Here is a 22,453-nt window from a genome sequence, read left to right as displayed (position 1 = left end):
TGCTTAATTTTATGTAAAGAGGGTGACCTGGTGGCAGAACAGGAGCTAATGTAAGGAAAGGAAAGAAACCACACAGCCAGTTCTAAAATGATCTCTGCATTTTTAATTTCTTAAAAGTCATGTTCACAGCACACTCCAAGCACTGCTTTGCTGCTTTGTGTCAGTGTGTGAGAAAACAAAACAAAAAAGTGTTAAAAATTAGTTCTCTGAAATTTCTGTCAATAATTACCAGTCATGTAAATCTGTTTCAGAATAATAAACATTTCCAAAAAGTAATGGTTCTATCCAAAATCACACTCTTCTGAAAGGGATTAAAAGCGATAATAGAAACAACAAATAAATATTTTTCTAGGAAGAACGTATTTGGCATTTTAAAATAATGTTAACAGAGAAGCTTTCAAATGTAAGTCATGTCTAGATTTTTACTTTCTACTACCAGAATGTCTGGGTCTTCAGGGGCTGCAAGCTGGCCTCGGGAACTGGACAGTGATTACATGGCAGTTGTGAATGTCCATCCTAGAAGAAGCAATGTGCTTCTCCAACACAGCGCTTGCTTTGCAAAAAGAACTGTCCAACGAGGGCTAAGAATATTCGAAATGAGGCCAGACAGTTCACATGCGTTGGTCAATGTGGCGCCCAAGTTGTTTGATACATACTTTTTCATATCTCTAATTAATTTGTTCTACCTCTCTCAAAATCAATCAATAAGTATATAGCTTTAGTGAACTGTAAACTGAAACGTTTCACTGCATTAAAGTATAATGAGGTCTTGTATTGTGTCTTCCCACATAATTTACACTTTAATTATAATGCAGAGCATAACATCTCGGGGTGCAGCCTAACCTTTTAGCCTGGAAATAGAAAAGCTGAAAGAGAAATTTTAAAATTTGGCTAGGTAAGTTCTCACACACTTCTTCCAAAAGCCATGATGGTTTTACTTAGACACGAGCATGAAAAGAATTAAAAATTTCGTTCATTTTCATGATGCACCATTTTGCACGTCCACCTCCACCCACAACCTGAAGCCAAATTTCACCACCCAAGGAGACGTGTTCCTTGAGAATCACGGTCAGTCTCGAAAGATAATCGCGGAGGGCTAATTTGTGGCTGATAAAGTATTTGAGGAAAGGTGCAACACAAAACAAGGAGGTGAAGAAAGTGAAGGCGCTGTGGCCAAGCCTCCCTTGTAAACACACCCGACCTTTCCTGGCATGTTTAGATCCGGTTTTACCATCTGCGTCGCAACGCACAGGCATGTACAACTCAGTCTCCCTCCGCCTGATGCCCTACAGCTGTTAAAGAACTCTATTATCCTGTTCGTAAGATGAGAGGTAGTGACATTTTATTCTCTTAATGCCAAGCTAAAAGTTCCGCACATCTGGCACATGGGTTACGATGGAGAAGCGCTCGGGAGCACCATGGTCCGCTCCTCTGCCCTGGGGACCCCGGGGCGCCCGCGGCTTTGTTGGCTGCGGCAGCTGCCAAGGCCGCTGCGCCGCCAGGGCGGGGCGGGCGCTACTCGGCGCACTGCGGGGGCGGGCCGCCGTCATCCTTCAGAAACGCAGCCGCTTTCCTCCCGTTCTTCTGCACGTGATCTTCGTTCATTTTCTCCAAAGCTTCTATCTACAGAATCGACACAAGGGGTCCACTTATCAAGTTCCTACTTTAAAGAAACATTGTAGACTTAGGCAATATTTCTACTCTCTTAATAATTACCTAGGGCAGCAATGGCGAACCTTCCAGAGACCGAGGGCCCAAACTGCAACCTAAAACCCACTTACATATCACAAAGTGCCGACACTGCAATTACACCTGAACACTGTTCTAGGTTTTGTTTTGTTTTGTTTTGTTTTGTTTTGAGACAGGGTCTCACTGTGTAGTTCAAGCTGGCCTTGAACTCACTAAGTAGACCAGGCCAGCGTGGAACTCACAGCAATCTTCTTGCCTCAGCCTTCCGTGTGCTAGGACAACAGGTGTGCACCACCATGCCTAGCTGCTGTTTTAGGTTAGAGGAAACTCCTCATACTTATCATCTTTTGACTTAAAAGAAAAACAAGTAACACACATGTTGGCCTTGAATTAGAATCAGTGTGCATAAGCTGGACATGGTGACGAATGCTATAATCCCAGCCCTCAGGAGGCTGAGGCAGAAAGATTGCCCCATCACAAGTTCAAGGTCAACCTGAACTACATAGCGAGACTGTCCCCCCCAAAAAAGACAAGAAAACAGAATTATAGACATGCGTGTACGTTCACAGTTAATATTTAATACCTCGATGAAGCTAGCAACTGGCACCTGTTAGGTCTTACGTGTACAGACACACTCCTCGTGTTAACAAGTGAGTTCCATTCCTGAGACTAGGTCGTTAAACGACTTTATCGATAAGTAAGGAATTGCACGTAGTATGTACACTACAATATTCAGAACAAAGAAATGGTCAAAGGAAACTCTGACTTCATGACTGCTTTTAAGCAAGTTTTACATGCAGTACTGTAATGTGTAACATAAAACTGGAGCACTGTACTGTACAGTACAATCAGCACAAATTACAGTATTGTATAAACAAGGTGGACTGTGCAAAAAAAGACACTGAGGTTCTATCAACAAGATGCACAGAACTGTGCAAGAAAGGCACGTTGTAAGTCCCAGCTGTGGGTCGTAAGTCTGATGGTTGCCAAACAGCTAAGTCGTTAAGTGAGCAACGCCTGTACTCTATAAAGCTTTCTGGAAACATGAAAAAGGAAATTCCAACATCCGCCAAAACACTGAAAACAGTTACCAGTACCTTCTGAGCTACTGAGCCGGGGCTGAACTCACCATGTTTTGGTTACATCTCCTCTGGCCTTAGGGTCCAGCAGAGCTGAGCGCAAGTCCTGCTGGGAAGCTCCAGAACAGACTCTGGATTCACTCTGCTTTGCTATGACACTGGGAATAATTAGCTGTTGTTCCACAACTTTGCTCAATGTTCAGTCTTCCCTGGAGGGAGCTGTTTTTGTTTAATGGCTCTGCAGCTTCACTATGACCCAGTATTTTTAAAGAGGGCCACTACTAACACTGTTAAGAGCGGGGTCTGCACATTACTAATTTTTGTATCACCAGGGTGTTCGCCGGTCACCTTTCTCATTCAGGAAACAGAAATGAGACTAATGGAAATGTACTATTTGTCCATAAGCTTAAGAAGTGCTTTCCTAAGGGTTCATTCTAAGTTTTAAGCCTGAAAATGACCAAACCCATCTAAAGAAAATTCTAGAATTCATTTTGTTTAGGGGAAGAGAGCAAAATTTTTGCCTTCCATGCAGCTCTGATCACCAGCAAGGTGAGCAACTGCTGCCTGCCACTCACCTCGGCTAAGAAATCCGCTTCATTATCTGCCGAGATGTTCAAGCCCGAAACAGCATTGAAAAGCTCCCGCTCACCGAGGGCTTCCTTCACGCCTCCCTTCTGGAAAAACTGAGCAAAACACAAGAGGGCCAGCGAGAGCCGTTAACAGGGTTCTTGTACAAACCAAGGGAGCATCTGCGAGACGCGGTTTCAGCTTGGGGCCTCGCTGTGCTCAGCTTCTGCCTGCCCTGCCCTCTCCCACACCTCTGCTCCGCCTTCTGCATCTAGTGTGTGGCCATCTGCCTTCTGCAGCGTGAGTGAGACCCGCCTGGCACTTTGGCTTCATAGATGCAACACATCCCTAAACCCTGGAGGTGAAACCTTCAAGCAGACTCGGAAGTTATTTCCGTTCGAAGCCAGTCCATCTTTTAGAAAGATCTTTCCTATCTGACTCTGTTGCTAACTCAGTTCCCTTCAAAATGGCAAATAGATGGGGTCCAACTCTGCTTACTGAGTTTTACCGCCCTGAATCTTTTTTTTTTTGAGACAGGGTCTTGCTGTGTAGTTCAGGCTGGCCTTAAAAGCCACTGACCTCCCAAAGTAGCCCCGGCTGGCCTACAACTCACAGCGATCCTCTTACACATGCGCACCACCACGCTCAGCCATGATCCTCTTCGTAAGGGCAATAATAAGGGCAGTAAGCACGCAAGCTTACCCTTTACCAGATTATGTGCAAGCACCGCGCGCACAGTAAATGCCTACTCAACTGTTTAAACACAGGAGCCCGTATTTCACTCCTCAGGAATTATGCTGAAATGTGAGGCATGGGACCAAATTCTTGCTGAAAATGAAATCTGATAAACTGATCTTTATATCTTTCACTCAATCTCTAAGAACATGGTCCTCAAGGTCACTTTATCTCTGAAAGGTGAAAACATAGGAACCTGTTCCACCCCACAAACACAGCCCGCTGGACGACGGCTCACCTGGGAGACGTTCCTGCAGTCCCGGAACAGGAACTCCAAGCCGTGAGGGTGGGTCGGCTCCACCGACTGACTGACGTCGATCAGCCAGACCTGTGAGACACAGAGCACGCCGCTGTATCCGTGTGCGGGAGCCCGGCGGGCAGCGCAACCCCAGCACTCACAGGCGCACCTCACCTTTCCGGCGTGCCACAGCATGTTGTACTCGCTGAGGTCGGCGTGCACCAGTGTGCACTCGTGATACAACTGCTGCATCAGCTGTGAGGGGCAAGGCGCACACTTAGAAGTGAAGAACAATTCTAACTTGCCATAGATTACGTGTGGGTAAAAATCTGTCTCTTCTAGAAAAACAAAATGAGCCCAAGAGCTTCCTTCCTCTTTCTTTCTTTGTTTGGTGATGCCGGGAATTGAACCGGGGCCTGGTGCATGTGAGGCAAGTGCTCCACACTGAGCTGCACCTTCAGCCCCACTCGCTTCCTTCTGCATAATCTATGACTGGACTGTTCTTTGCTGTTTAGGGAGGGTGGGGACTCGATGACAAGACTCCCTTGCCTTCCTACAGCACCGTGGAGAGGCTGCGGGTCAGAGCTGCACACCTGCGTGGTAAGACGGCAGCAAGCCTGTAGTGACGACCAGGGCGCTGAGGTAGCCACTGCCCTCTAGAAAGGGCAAACCCCCACGCTGACCTCTATGGGATTATATACACATATATGTATATAAATTCTCAGGCGAAACTGTTTCCCTCCAGAAACCAGAGGACAATCAAGTGGAAACCAACATTAATGCCTTCTTTGCTGCCCTTTGGAGAATTTTAACAGCACAGGTTCACTTTGTCTCGTCCCCAGCTACCTGACCTCCCAAAGGAGCCTGCAACATGGACTCGATTGTCCTCCGGCAGGGAACGAGGCCTCCTCCCCAACTCACCCTGCACCTTCACCTGGGCAAATGCTCCTGCCCACCCTAGCCGCCGCGGGACAGTGGCCCATGCACACGGGAAACACGGCTCCTTGGGGCCAGCTGAAGCAGCACAGAGGGCTACGGACAGCACTCAGAGCCTTGGCTGAAGCTCAGGGGCCTCAGAGGAAATGCAGTTGCTGTCCCGCGGCACGGGCAGCTTCCTCGGGCACTAGCGTGGGTTCAGGGTTCAGGTCAGAACAGCCGCACCCCATGCCTCTCCGCCTGTCTTACAACCTGGCTGCTTCCTCGACCTCCCTGTACCGTGCATCCCTGGAGGCTCGCACACTGAGAAAGCACTACACAGGCCACAGGCAGTAACGCAGTTCAATTTCAGGAAGTTTTGTGAAAAACAGTTGCAGGTTCTAAGTCACTAAACTAAGGTGAACAGTAAAGTTTTCTCTTGCTCCACGGAATCTTGCATTTTGTGAAACCACTCCAGGCCATATACTGATGTAAGGAGGACTCTTGTTACACTCCTTCACAAACTTTAGTTTGTCCTTAACACCTTGAAACATACTACTTGAGGGAAACTTTTTACAGTTTAGAGGATACTGGGCAGGGAGAGGGGGGGCCTCCCAGTGTTGCCCTGGCTGGTCTCAAATCCCAGGGTCAGGTGATCTTGCTGCGTAGCTGGCACTGCAGGAGGCTGCCACCACCCATGGCTAGAGGAAATATATTCAAAGTCGGCATGTGAATGCTTTTTAAGGCACAACTTACCTGAAGAGTTTGATAGTAGGCTTCTTTCATTTCTTCACTACTGAGCTTTACTTCTTTTAATTTTGGTGCTGGAACTTGATCGTGGCCAATGAAAGACATAACTAAAATGTGTTTCTTGAGCAGTACAACTGTCGGGCAAGGAATTCCAGCTTTCTGCATTCTACACAGAAATAAATAATCAAGCACATAAAGATCAGAAGGGGAAAATATGTCATTTCTTCAACAAATACCTAACCTGGCACAGCATTCTACCCTGGCAGCGTGGCTCCACATGCACAGCGAGACGCGCGTCTGCCCACGGAGAAGCCGTGGACCAGTGGGAGGGCAGTCATGTGAGGGATGAGGGGAAGAAGGGGACACATGCGTGTGCAGGGGTGTGGGCTGGCGCCACGGAAGGCCCTCCAGGAGGAGGCTCTTCTACGACAGTGAGGAAAGGCAGGGGGCATTCAGGGCACAGGCCACGTGGGGGACACAGGTGTCAACACACTGGCGCTAGAAGAGAGGGACAGGGACTGAGGCCCCAGAGGGGCGACCTCTGGGCACGCGTCTCTGCATTCACACTAAACACTGTGGAATGCTGATGAGGGGCCCGCAGTCAGGAAATGCGAGGCAGCAAGACTGCCGAGACTCAATCGAGCAAGTTCTAAGGAGAATTTTGCAACTAATACACATAATTACTTCTGAAAGCAAACACCTTTAGAAAGCAACAAACTACAAGTAAGTTTTCCATAGCTAATGAGAAGATTAACTAATAATGAAGTTTATAACTCAATTTCTTGGTTGATAAAAGAAATCCTTCCTAGGAAAGAAACTTCGTAGAGAACTGAGAAGTCTCATACAGCAAACTCCAATTTGATTGGTTAAGACCACATCCCATCAAATTAACAAATTAGATGTAATAAACAACACTGTAGGAGGCAAAAAGGGAAATCATTATTTGTGCTAAGCTTAACTGGAAGCTGGACATTTTAGTTCTTAGACAATTTAAAAGGACATTTAGAATGATGAAATACCTAGGCAGAAAATGCCTAAGTCTCCCCTCAAATCACAGAGGAAAGAAAAAAGAAAATGGCCTTTTCATTCTGAAAGGATGAAGTCAGCTTAAATACACAGAAATATTTCCTTATGAAGGCCTCATTAAGCACTAGAATTTCAAGGCCCTTCATTATTTCTGTAGATGAACGGGAAGAAAGCATGGATTTTTTTGCCCAGCTAATAGTCATAGTACAAAAAGGCCAAGATTACCTCTAGCACACGGTTTTCTTTACCTTGTGAGATTGTGCATTTCTTTTTCTGCCCACATGCGGATGATCTTACGAGGATTTAGTTTACTGAAGCGATCTTTAAACCTGAAATCATCTTTAATGTATTTGTCACGATTCTTAAACTCATTAAGGGTTGTTTTAAATACCTTGATGGCACATTCTGTAGGAATAGCTTTAACGTCTTCCCTTCCATCCTCCATGCTACGTGCAAGAAGAAAAATTAAATCAGTGTAAGTTATCAGCTCACAAGTAAAAGGATTTCAAATAAAGATCCAGTAACGGGCAGGTGCATCTACCTGCTTGCAGAGCAAGGGGTCTCGGCTTTTGTAAGCCTTCCAGTTTCCCCTCTTAATAAAACCTTAGGTTGGGAGCTGTTTCGTTGCGAGTAGAGGCTCTCTATGTTGCCCAGAACTCTGAAACTCACAGGACTACTCACTCACCACGCCCCCAGCTTTGTTGCATTTTTTTTTGTGGATTGCGGATTGAATTTGGGTCCTTTGCACTGAGCTGTATCTCCCACCTTTCTTTTTTTCTTTCTTTTTTTTTTTTTAATTTTGAGAGTTGCCCAGGCTGAGCTTGAACTCATGATCCTCCTGCCTCAGCCTCCTAAATTTAAACAGTGTTCACTTAGTGACTATGGAATCAAGCTTGGCAAACAATGAAAAGATCTGAATGTTAAAAAGATTACAGTCTATGTAGGAGAATTCAAAGGTAAATCTCAATAGAAGCAACACACAGAACAGCTCTTTAAAAATAACTGTCTCACTCAGAGCAGATATAAACACGAAGAGGGGGTCCCTGCGCAGGATAGTGCAAAGGGGCCTGGACAGGATAAAGACCCTAGGCCCTTTGGAAGGGACAGGGACCGACAGGGGATGCTTCAGGCACAAGAGGAGCCTCAGGGAACCAGGGCAGTGGGTGGGGTTCGGACTTTCCCAGAAGCCGGGAGGAAGACAGGATGAGCCCTGGGGCACTGGGGGGAGCCCCAGAGGAGCAGGAGGTAACGGGGTGGGTGGAGGGGGGCTGGGAGAGCCTGGACGGCCCCAGGATAGCAGGGGGCTCCAAAGGGAGTGGGGTGTGGAAGCACGCTGTGAAAACCACTCCTGGTGCTGGCACCGGAGTCAACAAAGGGACGAGGGTCAGAGTGGGGACAGGAGGCAGCAGGTGACACGCATGCAGTGACCCCTCTCCTACTACAGGGGTGACCGTGGGACAGGATGGAGGGAAGCAGACCACAGCCCCTCCTGGCCATGCCCTAGCCCACTCCACCTGGCTCAGTCACCAGGGGAACCCTCCTCCTCCTGGGCCCCCACCTGCGTCCTCGGCTTCACTGTCACCTAGGGGCAGCACCCACACTTCTCTCCCAGGCCTCGTTTTCCCTGCAGCCTCAGGCCCATTTGGTCTAGCAAGGATCCCCTGCACCCTCCCCCAGGCTCTCACCCCAGCGGAAGGGCCACTTGAGCCATGAGCAACCCACGTCCACCCCAACAGCACGGCTGCGACTCTGCCTTCCACACGCGCAGCCCCGGGCTCCTCCCCTGCACTCTCACACCAAGGAGTCCCATCGCCATCCTTGAACTCATTACGGAGCCCAGGCTGCCCTCAAATGCACAGCGATCCTCCTGCCTCAGCCTCTCAGAGTGCTGGATGACAGGTGTCACCACACCCGACTCCCAACATTCATTACTACTTTATTTTTAGAAGTATAATTCAATATATGTCTTATCTAGTAAGGGAAACAAGTTAAATAGTTCAGGAAAAGGAATAGCTTCCTGTCCATAAATTTTTTTTCCTATAGACTTTTTATTACCCTTTTTAAATTACTCTACTTGCAATACAGCATTCACTTTGATTTTGTATAAATCCACCAAAGGACTGCGCTCCCGTACACACGGCAGTGGTATTACCGCCGGCTCATTTACCTCCCTCCATACGCATGAAAGACAACCGACTCCTTCCCTGTGCTAATGCAGCCAGTGATCGTCTCCAGCATCCCCGAGTTGACCATTTTATACATGAGCAAGCGTGTCTTAGGGTCAACTGCTTTTTCCTGCGAAAGATAAGGCACTGTGAGAATGACTCTCAATCATGAAACAGTTCGTGAGCCACTTCTAATATCTAACACTCAGAATGCACCTTTACCTTTTTAACCTTTATTATTTAATATGCATACTTATCTATCTGTATATCAGGCTCTTAAAAGAGTGCTGTCAAGATCCCAAAAAAATAAAAATAAAAAAACCTCTAAACAGGTACTAATACAAACTAAAAAGAGCTGGGCATGGTGGTGCACGCCTGTAATCCCAGCCCCCAGGAGGCTGAGTTAGGAGGATCACTGTGAGTTTGAGGCCAGCCTGAGCTACACAGTGTTCAGGGCCTGCCTGAACTACACAGCGAGACCCTGCCTCAAAAATATAATCAATAAAATGAAACGAAACAACTCCAACATCTTTGAAAGTGAGTATCTATGGCAGTGGTGGCAAACCTATGGCACGCAAGCCCCAGTGGGCGCAGAGAGCCCCCTCTGTTGGCACGTGAGCCAAGTGTGTGAGTTGTTTTTTCTAAACTAAAACCTTAGTATTCAGGTTTCATTGCAGCGTTGGCACTCTGTAATAAATCAGTGGGCTTTGTGTTACAGTCTGGGCATTTGGTCTCTAAAGCAAAGGGTTCACCACCGCTGATCTACAAGGACACATCGCCAAGTCAGACCTGCAGAGGGATTCTGGGGTGCGGTGTGGGGTTTGGGCCCTCAGCTCAGTCAGGGCTGCGAGGATCTGTGCCCCAGGCCAGGGTCCCAGTCAGTACTCCTGTGACGGTCATCCTCACGCACAGGGCTTCCTGAAGGGCAGCCCTAAAGGGACGTCGGGGCTGACTGTGCAGCCACAGTGACCAATGTCCTAGGCAGAGGGAGCTCCTGAAGGTGACTCCCCACAGGGGCCATTTCTGAAGGAGGACACAGGGAAGACATGGGGCAAAGCGCCTCAGGGTCAGTCTGTCCCAGCCTGTCCCTGTCCCACCACTGCACTGGCAGTGTCACCTGAGGAGCACAGCTCGATGGCTGCACCCCGCAGACTCTGGGGAGAGGCCGGACTGGCTCTCCTTCCGCGCACCAGGGCCCCAGTGTGAAGACCCGGTGCTGAAGACCGAGGGGGAGAGAAATCCCAGGCGCTCCAGCCCCAGGCACCCGCAGGCCCCGGCGACAGGGGGACCCTCGCCCCAACACGGCCCTCACCTTCTCTTCATGGCACATGTGGCCGCCTCACTCCGACTCCCCACTCGCTGGGAAAGACAGGGCAGGGCTGGGAAGGAGCAGAGGGCCACTGGCTTCTCCAAGGAAGCCTGGCCCTGGGGCCTGCACCCTCCTCCCAGGCAGGGCACTCAGGGGCACCAGGGACAGAGACAGGCTCCAGATGGCTCTGTGGCCCTGGCGATGTTGGGCAGCAGGCTCTGGCCTCCTTGCCCTCTGGTACCTTCGCCTCCTCTGGTGCCCTCCCCGACTGTCCCCACGGAGACCAACGTGCCCCAGAAGGAGCAAACTGAAGCCTGGGCAAGGAGGTGGCACCGCCTGCTGCCTCCCAGTTACAGCAACAAGCACGTTCCGCTCCTCCCAGCCCAGCCAGGGGACGCAGGGGGCAAGGGGTGGGCACTGGGAAGGTCTCTCCAGAGGACCCACAAGGCGCCCCCTTCCAGACATCTCCCTCCAGGGGCCCCAGCCCCTTCCTGTGCACGAGGGTGGCACCTGCAACACAGGCAGCTTTGGAGACCATGAGGCGACCCCCTCTCTCCCAGTGGGACAAGCTGTGGACTTCATGTGACTCCCTGAAGCTTCCCAGGCTTTTTCCAGAGCTACGGCTGTGGCTTTTGTACTCTGCCTTTAACGCAAAAACCTGGGCCCGAGATCAAAAAGAAAATGCTCACACACTAGCCTAACTGAAATCTTATTTTATCACTGGAGTTTAAATAGCACCCCTAGCATCCTTGTAGTTTTTCTAAGTCTTAATAAATCAGCTTATTCTTACGAGAGTAAATATCTTCATTAATGTTAAACTAGCTTAAGAGTATTAAGTTATAAATATGTCCATAACAGAATTTTTTTATTTTGAGACAGGGTCTCAATGTGTATTTCAAGCAGGCCTTGAACTCACTGTGTAGCCCAGGCTGATCTGAGATTCACAGCAACCTTCTTGCCTCAGCCTCCTAAGTGCTAGGGTTATGGGCATGCACCACCATGCCTGGCCTAGGAAATATTATTATTTTAAATAATGTTATTTAAAAATACTGGAACATTCAGGTGTAATGTAAATTATACAGTCCAAATTATTTACGGCCACTAAAATGTGAACGTAAGTGATGAATAAACATTACGTTAAATCTGAAAAGCCGAAGAGCAAAGCCATTCGAGCTTTATGTCTCTGATCTGAAAACCAATCTCACGAGAAAGTACCAAACGTGGAGTTTTGTTTTGTCTCACGCCAACGCAGACTCTTACCGCTGTGGAGTGCTCCTTCTTCTCGTGCAGGCGGGCGCTCCGGCGCTCCTCCGAGTAGGCGTGTTGTTTCAAAGCGTTGAAGACATGGTTTGACAGTTTTAAGTCCATTCCAATCCCATCTCCTACCTGAAACCCAGGTGCAAACTGCCAAAAACAGAAGGATCAGCATCTCAATATTTTTAGAAAAAGATACTAAAAAAACGACAGTGAGAAGATTAGTCTTTACTAGGGACAGATTTCCTATTCAATACTGATCGTGCTACAAAAACAGAACCCATAGCTAGTGCAGAGAAAAAGAAAAAATCAAAAACTCACTCATTCAAAGAAAACAATAGTGGTTTTGTTTGTTTCCAAGACAGGCCTCACTCACTGTGCAGTGCAGGCTGGTCTCGAACTCGCTATGTAGCCCAGACCCGCACTGAATTCACAGCGCTCCTCTTGCCTCAGCCCCCTGCGTGCTGGGATTACAGGCGTGCACCACCACACCCAGCTCTAGAATGCTAGGTCTTTAAAATTACATTTTGTTTCTGATTTCCCAGTAGGCAGTTCAGGCACAAAACAAAAACTCCTAGCTGGGGTACAGTTAAGAGGCACAGCGCTTGCCTAGTTAGCAGCGTGTGAGGCCCTACATTCAATTCTCAGCGCTGAAAAAAAACCCAGAAGTATTTTTCACTCCCATTCCTAGCTCCAGCAGCCACTGTTACCTGTTTCTTGGGTAGAGGGTGCTGTTTTATAAAAAATAATATGCAGAAAAATAAATGTGTATAAGAACTCAATAATATTAGAAGCAATATAAATCAAATTAGTTTTCAAAATATTGCTGAGGGTTTTATTCTGAGGCACTTTATATTTCTTTGGTGGCTGAGTTTTCAGATCTGAAATATCTTTAGGAAGGAGGACAGCTGTAGAAAAATTTGAGAGACTATTCCTCACCCTGTTTTCACAGTGTCTTCACATGCAAAGCTCTCGAGAGAGACAGAACCCGTAACTTACGTTCTCCATTCTTGCTGTGTTCTTCCTCCCGCACACCACTTCGTCGTGTTTGGTGGTGATGTCTTTTCCTTTTCCGATAAAACCCTTTTTGGGAGTGGGAACTGGTTTTGCTAAAGGTGATTAAAACAAGCCAAGGATATGAAAATAGAAAAACTAAATTGCTACAGACAACACTGTCTGAACGGACATTTGGATCTAACAGTAAACTACCGAATGTGGCTCAAAGATGAATATAAAACTAAAAGGTGTGTTGGGAAAAAATCAGTCTTCCTGCCCCTCAGTGTCCCCCTCGAAAGTCTAGGCCGTACCTGGCCGGTAGGGGTCGTCGCGAGTGTCCTGCCAGTCAACCTCGTCTTCAGAGCTGTCGCTGTCTTCAAAAGGATGCACTTTTCGGTAATTTTCAAAGGAAATGGAAACTGAAAAGGCAAAAAGAGGTGAAGACTTGTTTAGGAGCACGGTGTAAGCGCTCCCTCCCACCACTGCAGTCTCACAGAAAGGCCACGGTACCTTTGCTGTCGCCGTTGAATTTCTTTTCTTCACGCCTCAGCTGGGCATCGTACTCTCTGTCAAACTCCATCTGCAGCATCTGAGCCAGCATCAGGTCACTGGACGTGTCAACATTTTCCCCCGAAATAAATGGTCCTTCAGCAACGCTATTCAAAATAACAGACAGGCACATAATAGATAGGAAGTAACGTGATGCACGGGTGCAGACAGAGCCTGCAGATTATGAGAGCAGAACGCATCTTGTTCAGGGAAACCCATGTGCAGCCACGGGCAAGAACCCTGCTAACCCCGCCAGCCTCGAGACCAACATCCACACCCATGAGAACACCAGCCAGGGTTAAGAGACCTAAGGAGAGAAAGCTCAGAACCCACTGGGAGACCCAGAACACATTTGCTCTGGGTTCTAACCAAAGGATAGATAAAAATTGGTAAGGGCTGGGTGGGTATGGTGGCACATGCCTGTAATCCCAGCACTTGGGAGGCTGGGGCATGAGGACTGATGTGAATTCAGGCCAACCTGGGCTACATAGCCAAACCTTGTCTCAAAAACAAAACAAAACCAAAGCCAAAACCTGATGAAGAGATAAACTACAAACACTTGAAAACTGTACCGCATCTAGTTCAATTGCTGCATTAACATTAACTTACAAAACCCACTGAACCACTGTGGAGATCAGGGCAATGGTTGATACCCTGTGTCAACTTGAGGAGTCTGGAAGTTTACCGAAGTAACTCGGGCAGTTCTACATCCTAGTGTGCAGAGGACATACCCTTACCTCTACGGTGTTGCTCATTGAGGCAGGAGGCCACCTGGACTACACAGTGAGTTAAGGATAGCCTGAACTACAGAGCAAGACTCGGTCTCTAAAAACAAAACAAACCAGGTGTGGTAGCGCACACCTGTGATCCCAGCACTCAGGAGGCTGAGGCGGGAGGACTGCTGTGAGTTCAAGGCCAGCTGGAGCTAAATAGTGAGCTCAAAGACAGCCTGAACTGCAGAGGTAGGCCCTGTCTCAAAAAACAAAATAAAACAAAACAAAACGGATGGGTGTGGATGACAACAAATGAAGATGTACAGCATTATGCACATGTATCAATTCCCCACAGGGAATGTAACATTATGTAAGGTAAACATGGACTAATTAAAAAAAGAAAAGAACAAAATAAAACAAAAACCCAGACAAACCGTAGATTACCCAAGATAATAAAGATAGGCTCAGGACCATCAGGGTTTCAGATTTCACAACCTCTGCACAGTCTTTCATGGTTGAGGATTCCTAATCTGAATATTCAAATCAAAATCTAAAACTCTCTGAGCGCCCTGAATTTTAGGGATGCTCAACCTCTCATGGGATCAGGACCAAAATTCAAGTAACAGCTGGCTCCACCTATGGTCCTCCTTCTACTGCACTGCTTTTAGTAAGTCTGTTTCTTTATCACTTGTCACATCGAATCCCAAAGCTTTGTTATAGGAAACTACTAGATAAAATAAATCCTTTGAGAATTTTACTTACTCGACTTCAGGAAAAGCAGCAGCTTCTTCTTCTAATTGCAGTTCTTTAGCCAACTGTTCGCTCATTACATCAGACAAGGAGCAGGACATTGTCTTTTGAGGAGTAGCCCACGGACACTATATATTTAAAACAGAAAAAGACAGGAAAAAAGAATGCTAAATTCTTAATAGTGAACGTTCTTTTTTGGTGTTTTAAAACAGGGTTTCACCATATAATCTAGGCTGGTTCACTGTGTAGCCTAGACTGGCCTCGAAGTCACTGCAATCCTTCTGCCTCAGCTTCCCGAGCGCTGGGATTACAGTGTGTGCCACCATCCTTAGCTGCAGAAATCATTTTAAAAGCAAAATCATCTCCAGCTCAAATCTAAACAAGGGTAAATACAAACTAAAACAGTCAGAAGCACTTTCTGGCCTGCTTGGTAGCTGCACTCTTGTTGAGGGAAGCTCCAGGCCACCATAGCACTCTTCACAAGCCAAGGAGTTCGAGGGTCTTCCCTTGTTCCAACCGCCTGCTCCCCCGCGTAGGACAGGGCTTGCCAAGCAGATTTTACAGCATGCACCACAGCGCTAGTCCAATTCAAAACCCAGTACAGGGGCTGGGGATTTAGCTCAGCGGCACAGCACCTGCCTGGCAAGCTCAAAGTTGTGAGTTCCATTCCCAGTACCGGAAAACAAACAAACAAAAAACAAACCCGGTATAGGGTTTTTTGTTTTGAAACAGGGTCTCTCCATGTAGGCCAGCTGGCCTTAACTTGTGGCTGTCTTCCTGCCTCAGCCTCCTGAGTGCTGGGATTACAGGTGTGCACCACCACACCTGGCCCAGTTCTACCATTCTAATCTAAGCAATAAGTCTTAGCTAAGTGTAAAACATGTGCGTCAAACCTGCCCAAGACATCACAGTATATGCTAAAACAAAACCACAAAAATTAGATTTCTAAACTTTAGAATTCCAGAGACAGACTTGTGAAACAATAAGGTTACAGCAAAGTACTATTCTGAGACCCTTCTTCAGCAGAGGCCTTCTGCAACAATACCACTGTCTCCACCTTCTTGACAAATTCGAGATTTATTTCACAATTGTCTCAACTAACTTCTTTTTGGTCTTTTTTTTGTACTATTTTCTTTTTTGGTACTGAGAATGGAACTCAGGGCCTCACACTGCCAGGTAGGTGCTGTGCCACTGAGCTACATCCCCAGCCCTGTCTCAACTAATTTCTAACTAATCTTTCTGTTCCTTTCTCACTTATTTCCTTTCTCCATACCACAACACGATGGTTTTTCTAAAAGCACAGATCTGATTGGCTCTGGTTCCTTACTCAAATCTCCTTTATTGCTTCCCACTGCCTTTGGGACGTTAGTCCAAACTCATTCCTTACTGAACACCTAATGTACAATGTAGCACATAAGGACACCTGTGGGAGCCACATTATTTAACCAAGGTTGGCCAGCACAGGCCCCAGAGACACCCAGAGACACTGGGCAGCTGGCCCCTGTGCAGTTCCATTGAACTGCAGTTCAGGAGCAAATGTGGCTCAGGACCTAGAGGTGACATCGCGTATTTCCACCCGAGGGAATCAGGATTGGTTTTGTCCCTCCTCTCCCTGAGACTGAGATGTGCGTGGCCCCTGGCACACACTACATTTACCAGTGCAGAATTGTTCCAGCCTCCACCAAGGCCAGACCCGAGGAACCAGGGAGGTCGGCTACAGGCCTGATGACTGCGACGCACTCGGAGCGAATCAGCCATTGAACTCTGAAGTCCGAAAACTGAAGCGCTCTGGAATCTGGAGAGACAGCCAGTCTCTTGGCTATGTGATTCCGCTGACTTCCTCCTGCTCTTTAATCTAGATTTGCTTGTTCTGAACAGTTTCAAAGTCCAGGTTCCACAAGGCCGATGACTGTATCCTCCAACTCAAGAGTTCTCACTCACATTTGACAATGACTAATAGTAGCATAACAGATAGCATTTCAATATTTCCTATATTTAAGTCACCTGGCTAGATATGTATAACTTACAGAAATCATTCAAATCAGACCACAACTGAGTAGATGCAATATCACCTCCACTTTAATGGTTCAGAAGCTGAGACAAAGGCTTTTCTAACCCCAGGTAAGACTGCAAGTGGAAGTGTCCAGCCTTGAACCAAGGCAGGAGGATCCCACAGGCTGAATTTCCTGCAGCCTCGCGCTGCTGCTTCCCCCCTGCAGGAGGTGAACCGCACATGGCCTGCTGCCTGCAACAAAACCAAACTCCCCAGCAAGCAATGCCCTTCACCACTGCCCTGCCCCGGCTTTCCTGTCCTGCACTCCAGTGACACATATCACACACCAAGTGTGCTACGTCTCATCCCTCCGTGCCCTCACACAGCCTTTTCTCTCTGTCGAGGTCTTTTTCCCTTTCTATTTACACCAACTAACGTCACCTCCTCTGTAAGGCCGTGTCCACGCCACCAGACAAAGCTGGATCCTGTCTGTGTTCTCTGGGCCAACATTCCACTGACTAGGGGCCACGCACGCCACAACAGAGCAGCAGCCTGTGGAAGGGGAGTGGTCCGTCATACTCACAGCCCAGGGTAGAGTTTCTGACGAGAAGCGCTCAATGCCGACCATGGTGTCCCAGCTCAACTGGGCCCCTCTGCTGAGGCTACTTCCTCAGAGGAGATCAGTAAGGGAAGGTTCCAGAAAGGTCCGCCAGCCCCACACTTGGAAATGCAACCAAACTCTTCAATCCAGCCACCCAGAGCCTCCCCAGACCTCCCAGGCTGTGTGAGCGCCAGCTTCAGGGGGCTCAGACCCCTCCTGATCTTCCCCAGGGTACAACCAGCTCGGGGCACAACCAGCTTGGCCCTGGAGTGGGGCTGGGAAAATCTGCCTGAGGCTTCTGGGAAAGGCTCCAGGGGTGCAGTGTGGAGATTCTCTGTCACCATCTTGTGACTGCAGCAAGTCAAACTCTTTAGTAACTATGGAACTAGTACCTATGGAACTAGCAGCAACAAACCCCAGGTGATGGAGGAAGCTCATAACCTCACTCTACCCAGCTGTCCAGTCAGCTCCTCCTGTCTTCTCCCCACAGCACCGAGATGAAGAGAAGCCCACACAGTCCTCACTAAGAAACCCAAGAAACCCGCAGCCGGCTTCTGGAGTCTTTCTTCCCTGTGGCTGCAGGACCCTAAACTCTGTTTCTCTGAGTTCTCAGCAAGACCACAATCTCCCACCCGTGCTGGCTGTGGGCTACAGAGAAACTACCTCTTTCCTTCCAGCTCCTAATGGCACCCTCAGCTACTTGTCCCACTTTATAGAAAAAAGTTTTACTAAAGACCACCATGGCAAAGGAATCAGGTAAAATCAAAAACAAACCTGAGGCTTACACATAATAACAAAAAGTCTGGGGCTGGGGATTTACCTAAGTGGCACAGCGCCTGCCTGGCAAGCGCGAGTTCGTCAGTTCGATTCCCGGTACCGAAAAAAAAAAAAAGAAAAAAAACAAAAAGAAAAAAGTCAGCTGAAGCAAGTCAACAAAACCACAACCCACAAGATCCCTTTTCTAGCCATACAGCTGGTGGAGATAATCCAGGTAGAGTATCTGAGTCATTTTACAGCTGGGTATGGTGGCACATACCTGTAATCCCAGCACTTGGGAGGCTGAGACAGGCAAACCACCATGAGTTCAAGGTCAGTCTGGGGTACCTAGTAAATTCCAGGTCAGCCTGAACTACACAATAAGACCCTGTCTCAAAAAAAAAAAAAAAAAAAAAAAACAACCCAGTACTTCAGCATTTTGGAACTGGAAATCCTGTGTTTTCTAAAACTTTCTAATGTAGCAAAGGGGTCTTTTTAGAGTCTAACTCAGTTTGTTCTCAGTGCTTCTACTGTGTTTATATTTCCCACCTCCCATTATATCTGCTATAACTACATATCTGTAGGGATGGATCCTTCTCATACACTTCAGTCAAAACACACTACAGCTGAATGAAAAAAGAGATCTGAGAATCCAGACACTTTCAGTAAATGAGACATAAAAGAGATCTGCAAAAATGTACAACAATACTATTTACTAATTTTTTTTGGAAAAGTTTTTAAATATAAAAATGTTACTTTAATATGACTTTTAAATGGCTTTACTGATTTTTTAACTTCTCAGTTTTAATTTTTGATGTGACAAATATCAATAGATATGAACAATATAAGCAAAAATTCTTTGGAGTCATCAATGATTTTTTTTTTGAAACAGTCTTGCTATATAGTTTTAGACTGGCCTTGAACTCACTATGTAGTCCAAGCTGACCTCAAACTTGTGGTGATCCTCCTGCCTCAGCCTCCCAAGTGTTGGGATCACAGGTGTGTACCACTATGCCTGGTTTAATGATTTTTCGAAGTATAAAAGATCCTAACTAAAAAGTTTTGAGAATCACTGGCCTTAAACATTCCTTCCAATTTTCAAGTTCTTCAAGTCTCCACCTCCCTCCATGTAGGCTTCTAGGACTCCTTTGGGTTTTCCATAGGAGAAAGTTTAGAGGAGAAGTAATACAAGTAATGCTTTCAGCTGCTTTCAAATTATTCACCTGTGAAACCCCCATCTTCCCAACTCAGTAACCCCTGGAGCATATTTTTTGTTAAATGATAAAAGTGGAATTTTAGAGTTCTGATGTTCATTTAAATGAGAATATGAAAAAAATAAGAATATGACTGATCTAAAATATTTACTAAGAGTCTTATAAGTGAAATTTGTTTTGAGGTTAGAATGTACTCAGAGCAATCTGTCTCATTTCAATTTTTTTTAACCAAAGTTCATGGATATTTAACTGGAAAAATTTAATATATAGAGTATATATTTAATAGCCTCTGTTACTAAGTTAGCCCATTGATACCGACCACGTAAAAAAGTCTGAACAGAAAAAATACAAAACATAACATGTAGATGTAAACATACTTATGAATGGAATATCTTAGATTATTCCTAAAGTTGTGTAGGAACTTTTATAAAATCAATATTCCCTAATTGCAAGTTATCCCTTTTTGGGTAAGACCAAGACTGAAGGACCCACAAGATTAACAGGTGAACTTTTAAATAAAACAAGTGTTCTGTGTTAGCATGAAAAAGACAATTATGAAGGTGAAAAACAAAGCTGGCCTCCTTCACAACCTTAGTTTGAGGGACACAAATCCCCACGGAAGAACTCTTGCTCTCATCTGAGCCCTCAATGCACAGGCAGAAGCCCTTACGTCCTTCTGACGAGAATAACATGAACAGGAGGAACCTGAAAACTTAAAACTAGACGTGAGGTACAGGTGTTGTGTTTGGCATTCTAGGAAAAAGTTTGAACGCTAAAGCCCAGGCAGGCAGATTATGAAAATTGGAACACGTCTCAAGGCACGTAGTATTGGGGCTGGGGAGTTAGCTCAGTGGCACAGCGCCTGCCTGGCAAGAGCGAGGTCGTGAGTTCGATTCCTGGTACCGGAAAAACAAACAAACAAAAAAAGACTTCGCTATGAAAGCACCTAGTGTACAGGTCAGTATGTGCGTTGAGGAGGGTGGGTGCGCCTAGGTTTTATCTTTACCACTTCAAAAACAAGAAATTACCGAATTGGGATGACGACACTTGTCAAATTAAGGAAACAGGTTCCTAAATCAACTTTCTGTCTCGCTTTCTGCGTGTTGGGCTGACTCAGCCCGTGAAAAACAAGACCGTGCTTGTTTCCCTCCGGTGCCAGCTTCTGTAAAGAGAGTTCTGCTCAATATATACTACCAGGATTCAGAAAAAAATGTGAGGATGTAAAGTCAGACCCCAGTCCACCAGCGCAGCCTCTCGGACCCCGCTGCCTCTTCCCACCACCCTACCCGATGCCCTGGGTCGAGCTCGTCGGGATCCCTCCCCTAGCACTTCCCGTACCCCTCTCCCGGTGGTCCGGGAGAATAAGTCCGGGTGACCAAGGCAGGTACGCCTGTCCCGACCACCACTCACCTTGCTGGGTCGCCAGGCCGCTGCCGGCCTAGGGTCAGGGGATGCTACTCCCACCAGATCCATTGGGGGAAGAAGGCGGAGACAAGAACAGAGCAGCGAGGTGTCAAGACGCGAAGCGGATCCCGCCGAGACGGGAAGAGTAGCAGCGACCGGCACTGGGAGCCGGAATTAAGGTGACAGATGGCGGCGGTAGTCGCCGCGTCCGGAACTAGACCTCTTCTCTTCCGCCCTCACCGCGCGGGTACTCGCTTTTGATTGGTCAATTCACCCTGGCTCCGCCTTAAACTATCTTGCTCCGCCCCCGGGCGGGCCGCACTTCCGGTCACTGCCCACTAGGCTGGGGTCGTGGGTGGTGGGGTACGCCGGGCTGTGCCCGTGGTCTCAGCAGTGGGGCGCGGTGTGACGTCCCCTGGCCCAGGTTCTACGCTGTCTCTGAACCGCCTGCCTCTTCCTGCCTCCCTAGCAGCCCGAGAAGACGCTGTTGGGTCTAATTAAATAGGTCGGACCGTGTGGACTACAAATAAACCAGACTCTGTTCATTCATTATTTCCCGGCGTAATTCTAAACTGGGACGGTTTGGGAGACAGATGTAGAGGAGCCGGGTCAGGCGATAGGGACTGAAGGAGACAGTCGGAGTTGTCCTGATTACAGTTGTATTTTGAGGGCAGGGTGTGAAATACGGAGTCTGTAAACTGTGTTAAAGACATGGAGCAAAAATACGACTGCATGATAAAAAGTATGGATTCTGTATTCTGTAGTGAAACTTTCATAAATTGACTAGGTTAAAATAACTGAGCATATCCTTCCCTATTCATTCAAATTCTGTCCTTAGCTCAATCTTGCTGACAATGAAGCTGAAGTAAAGTAAGGCGGACAACCAGAAAATAACAAAGCTAACAAGTGGTGCCCCAGGCAGTCTAGGTGCACAGACGGCTCTGTGGTGTCTATAGAATGACCATCAGGCGTTTCAGAAACACACACTGGATAACAGCCTGGGCTGGATCTCACTTCCGAGTCAGGCCCCTAACTGTCCATGCTGGAGAGGCTCAGCAGGAAACCTTGATGACTTGATTGCCACAGCTCTTGCCGCCATCTCATTCTAGGTCAGAACATGTTCTGAGTCTTACAAAGGCTGCTAACTAAAATACTGGACACTGTGGCTTATAAGGCAGTGCAGACCTATGCTCAGCAAATGCTGCCCATGTATGTGAATGCATGTGGAAATGTAGTCCCCTGTTAGTGTCCACAAAGTTATAATTGTAGCATAAATAGTCGAAGGGGGATGGGTGTAACCAGCTATGAAATAACCCTCTCAATTCTGGGTAAGAAACAGGAGAGAGAAATTCTTGGAGACTCCTTTTAATTGACCAAGAATGTCTGAAGAAAAGATCAAAAGGAAAAGAGCAAACCCAAAAGATAAGCTGAGAAGCCATGTATGACCGAAATCTGCTAGCAAGGGACCATATGGAGAACATGTCAGAAAAGGACAGGACATTGAAAATAAAACTAGGAGTTTAAATATTCGCATTAGGTTGTCTGCTCAACAATTTCCGTCCAATTTTTATCTAGGTCCCTAACAGTAGGGTGATAACTATGAATAAAAACAGGTTCCCTTCCTCAGGTACCTCGAAGTCCTGACCAAAAGCATGTTAAAATGTCAGCAGTTTCGATGCCAGAAGTGAGTGCAGGGCCCGTTGTAGATGTGGAGGAGGAGGCCAGTTGTTCCAGCCTTTGCTAATGACAG

General features: G+C 47.1%; 1 protein-coding gene across 1 annotated transcript; it reads right to left on the bottom strand.

Annotated features, from left to right (window-relative positions):
• Window positions 1–83: 83 nt before the first annotated feature.
• On the bottom strand, window positions 84–20,934 carry Riok3 (RIO kinase 3). Its single transcript, XM_005372704.2, has 13 exons — window positions 20,710–20,934; window positions 14,748–14,863; window positions 13,234–13,379; window positions 13,035–13,142; window positions 12,727–12,836; window positions 11,734–11,877; window positions 9,167–9,294; window positions 7,248–7,445; window positions 5,980–6,139; window positions 4,483–4,563; window positions 4,309–4,398; window positions 3,344–3,451; window positions 84–1,623 (listed from the first exon to the last, which is right to left on the bottom strand). Exons 1-13 carry the CDS (start codon window positions 20,770–20,772, stop codon window positions 1,516–1,518), a joined length of 1,560 nt encoding a protein of 519 aa, XP_005372761.1. The 5' UTR covers window positions 20,773–20,934; the 3' UTR covers window positions 84–1,515.
• Window positions 20,935–22,453: the final 1,519 nt, after the last annotated feature.

The sequence above is a fragment of the Chinchilla lanigera genome, unplaced genomic scaffold, assembly GCF_000276665.1.
Source record: "Chinchilla lanigera isolate Chin_1 unplaced genomic scaffold, ChiLan1.0 scaffold00001, whole genome shotgun sequence".
Lineage (NCBI taxonomy): Eukaryota > Metazoa > Chordata > Mammalia > Rodentia > Chinchillidae > Chinchilla > Chinchilla lanigera.
Note: the sequence above shows the minus strand (reverse complement) of the source record. Positions and strands in the feature narration are given on the sequence as shown.

Coding starts and splice junctions, on each gene's coding strand:
- Riok3 (XM_005372704.2), bottom strand. CDS start 20,772: ATGGATCTGGTGGGAGTAGCATCCCCTGACCCTAGGCCGGCAGCGGCC. Junction 13,143..13,233: donor ATTCAACGGCGACAGCAAAG/GTACCGTGGCCT, acceptor TTGCCTTTTCAG/TTTCCATTTCCTTTGAAAAT. Junction 4,399..4,482: donor TGCTGTGGCACGCCGGAAAG/GTGAGGTGCGCC, acceptor TGTGTCTCACAG/GTCTGGCTGATCGACGTCAG.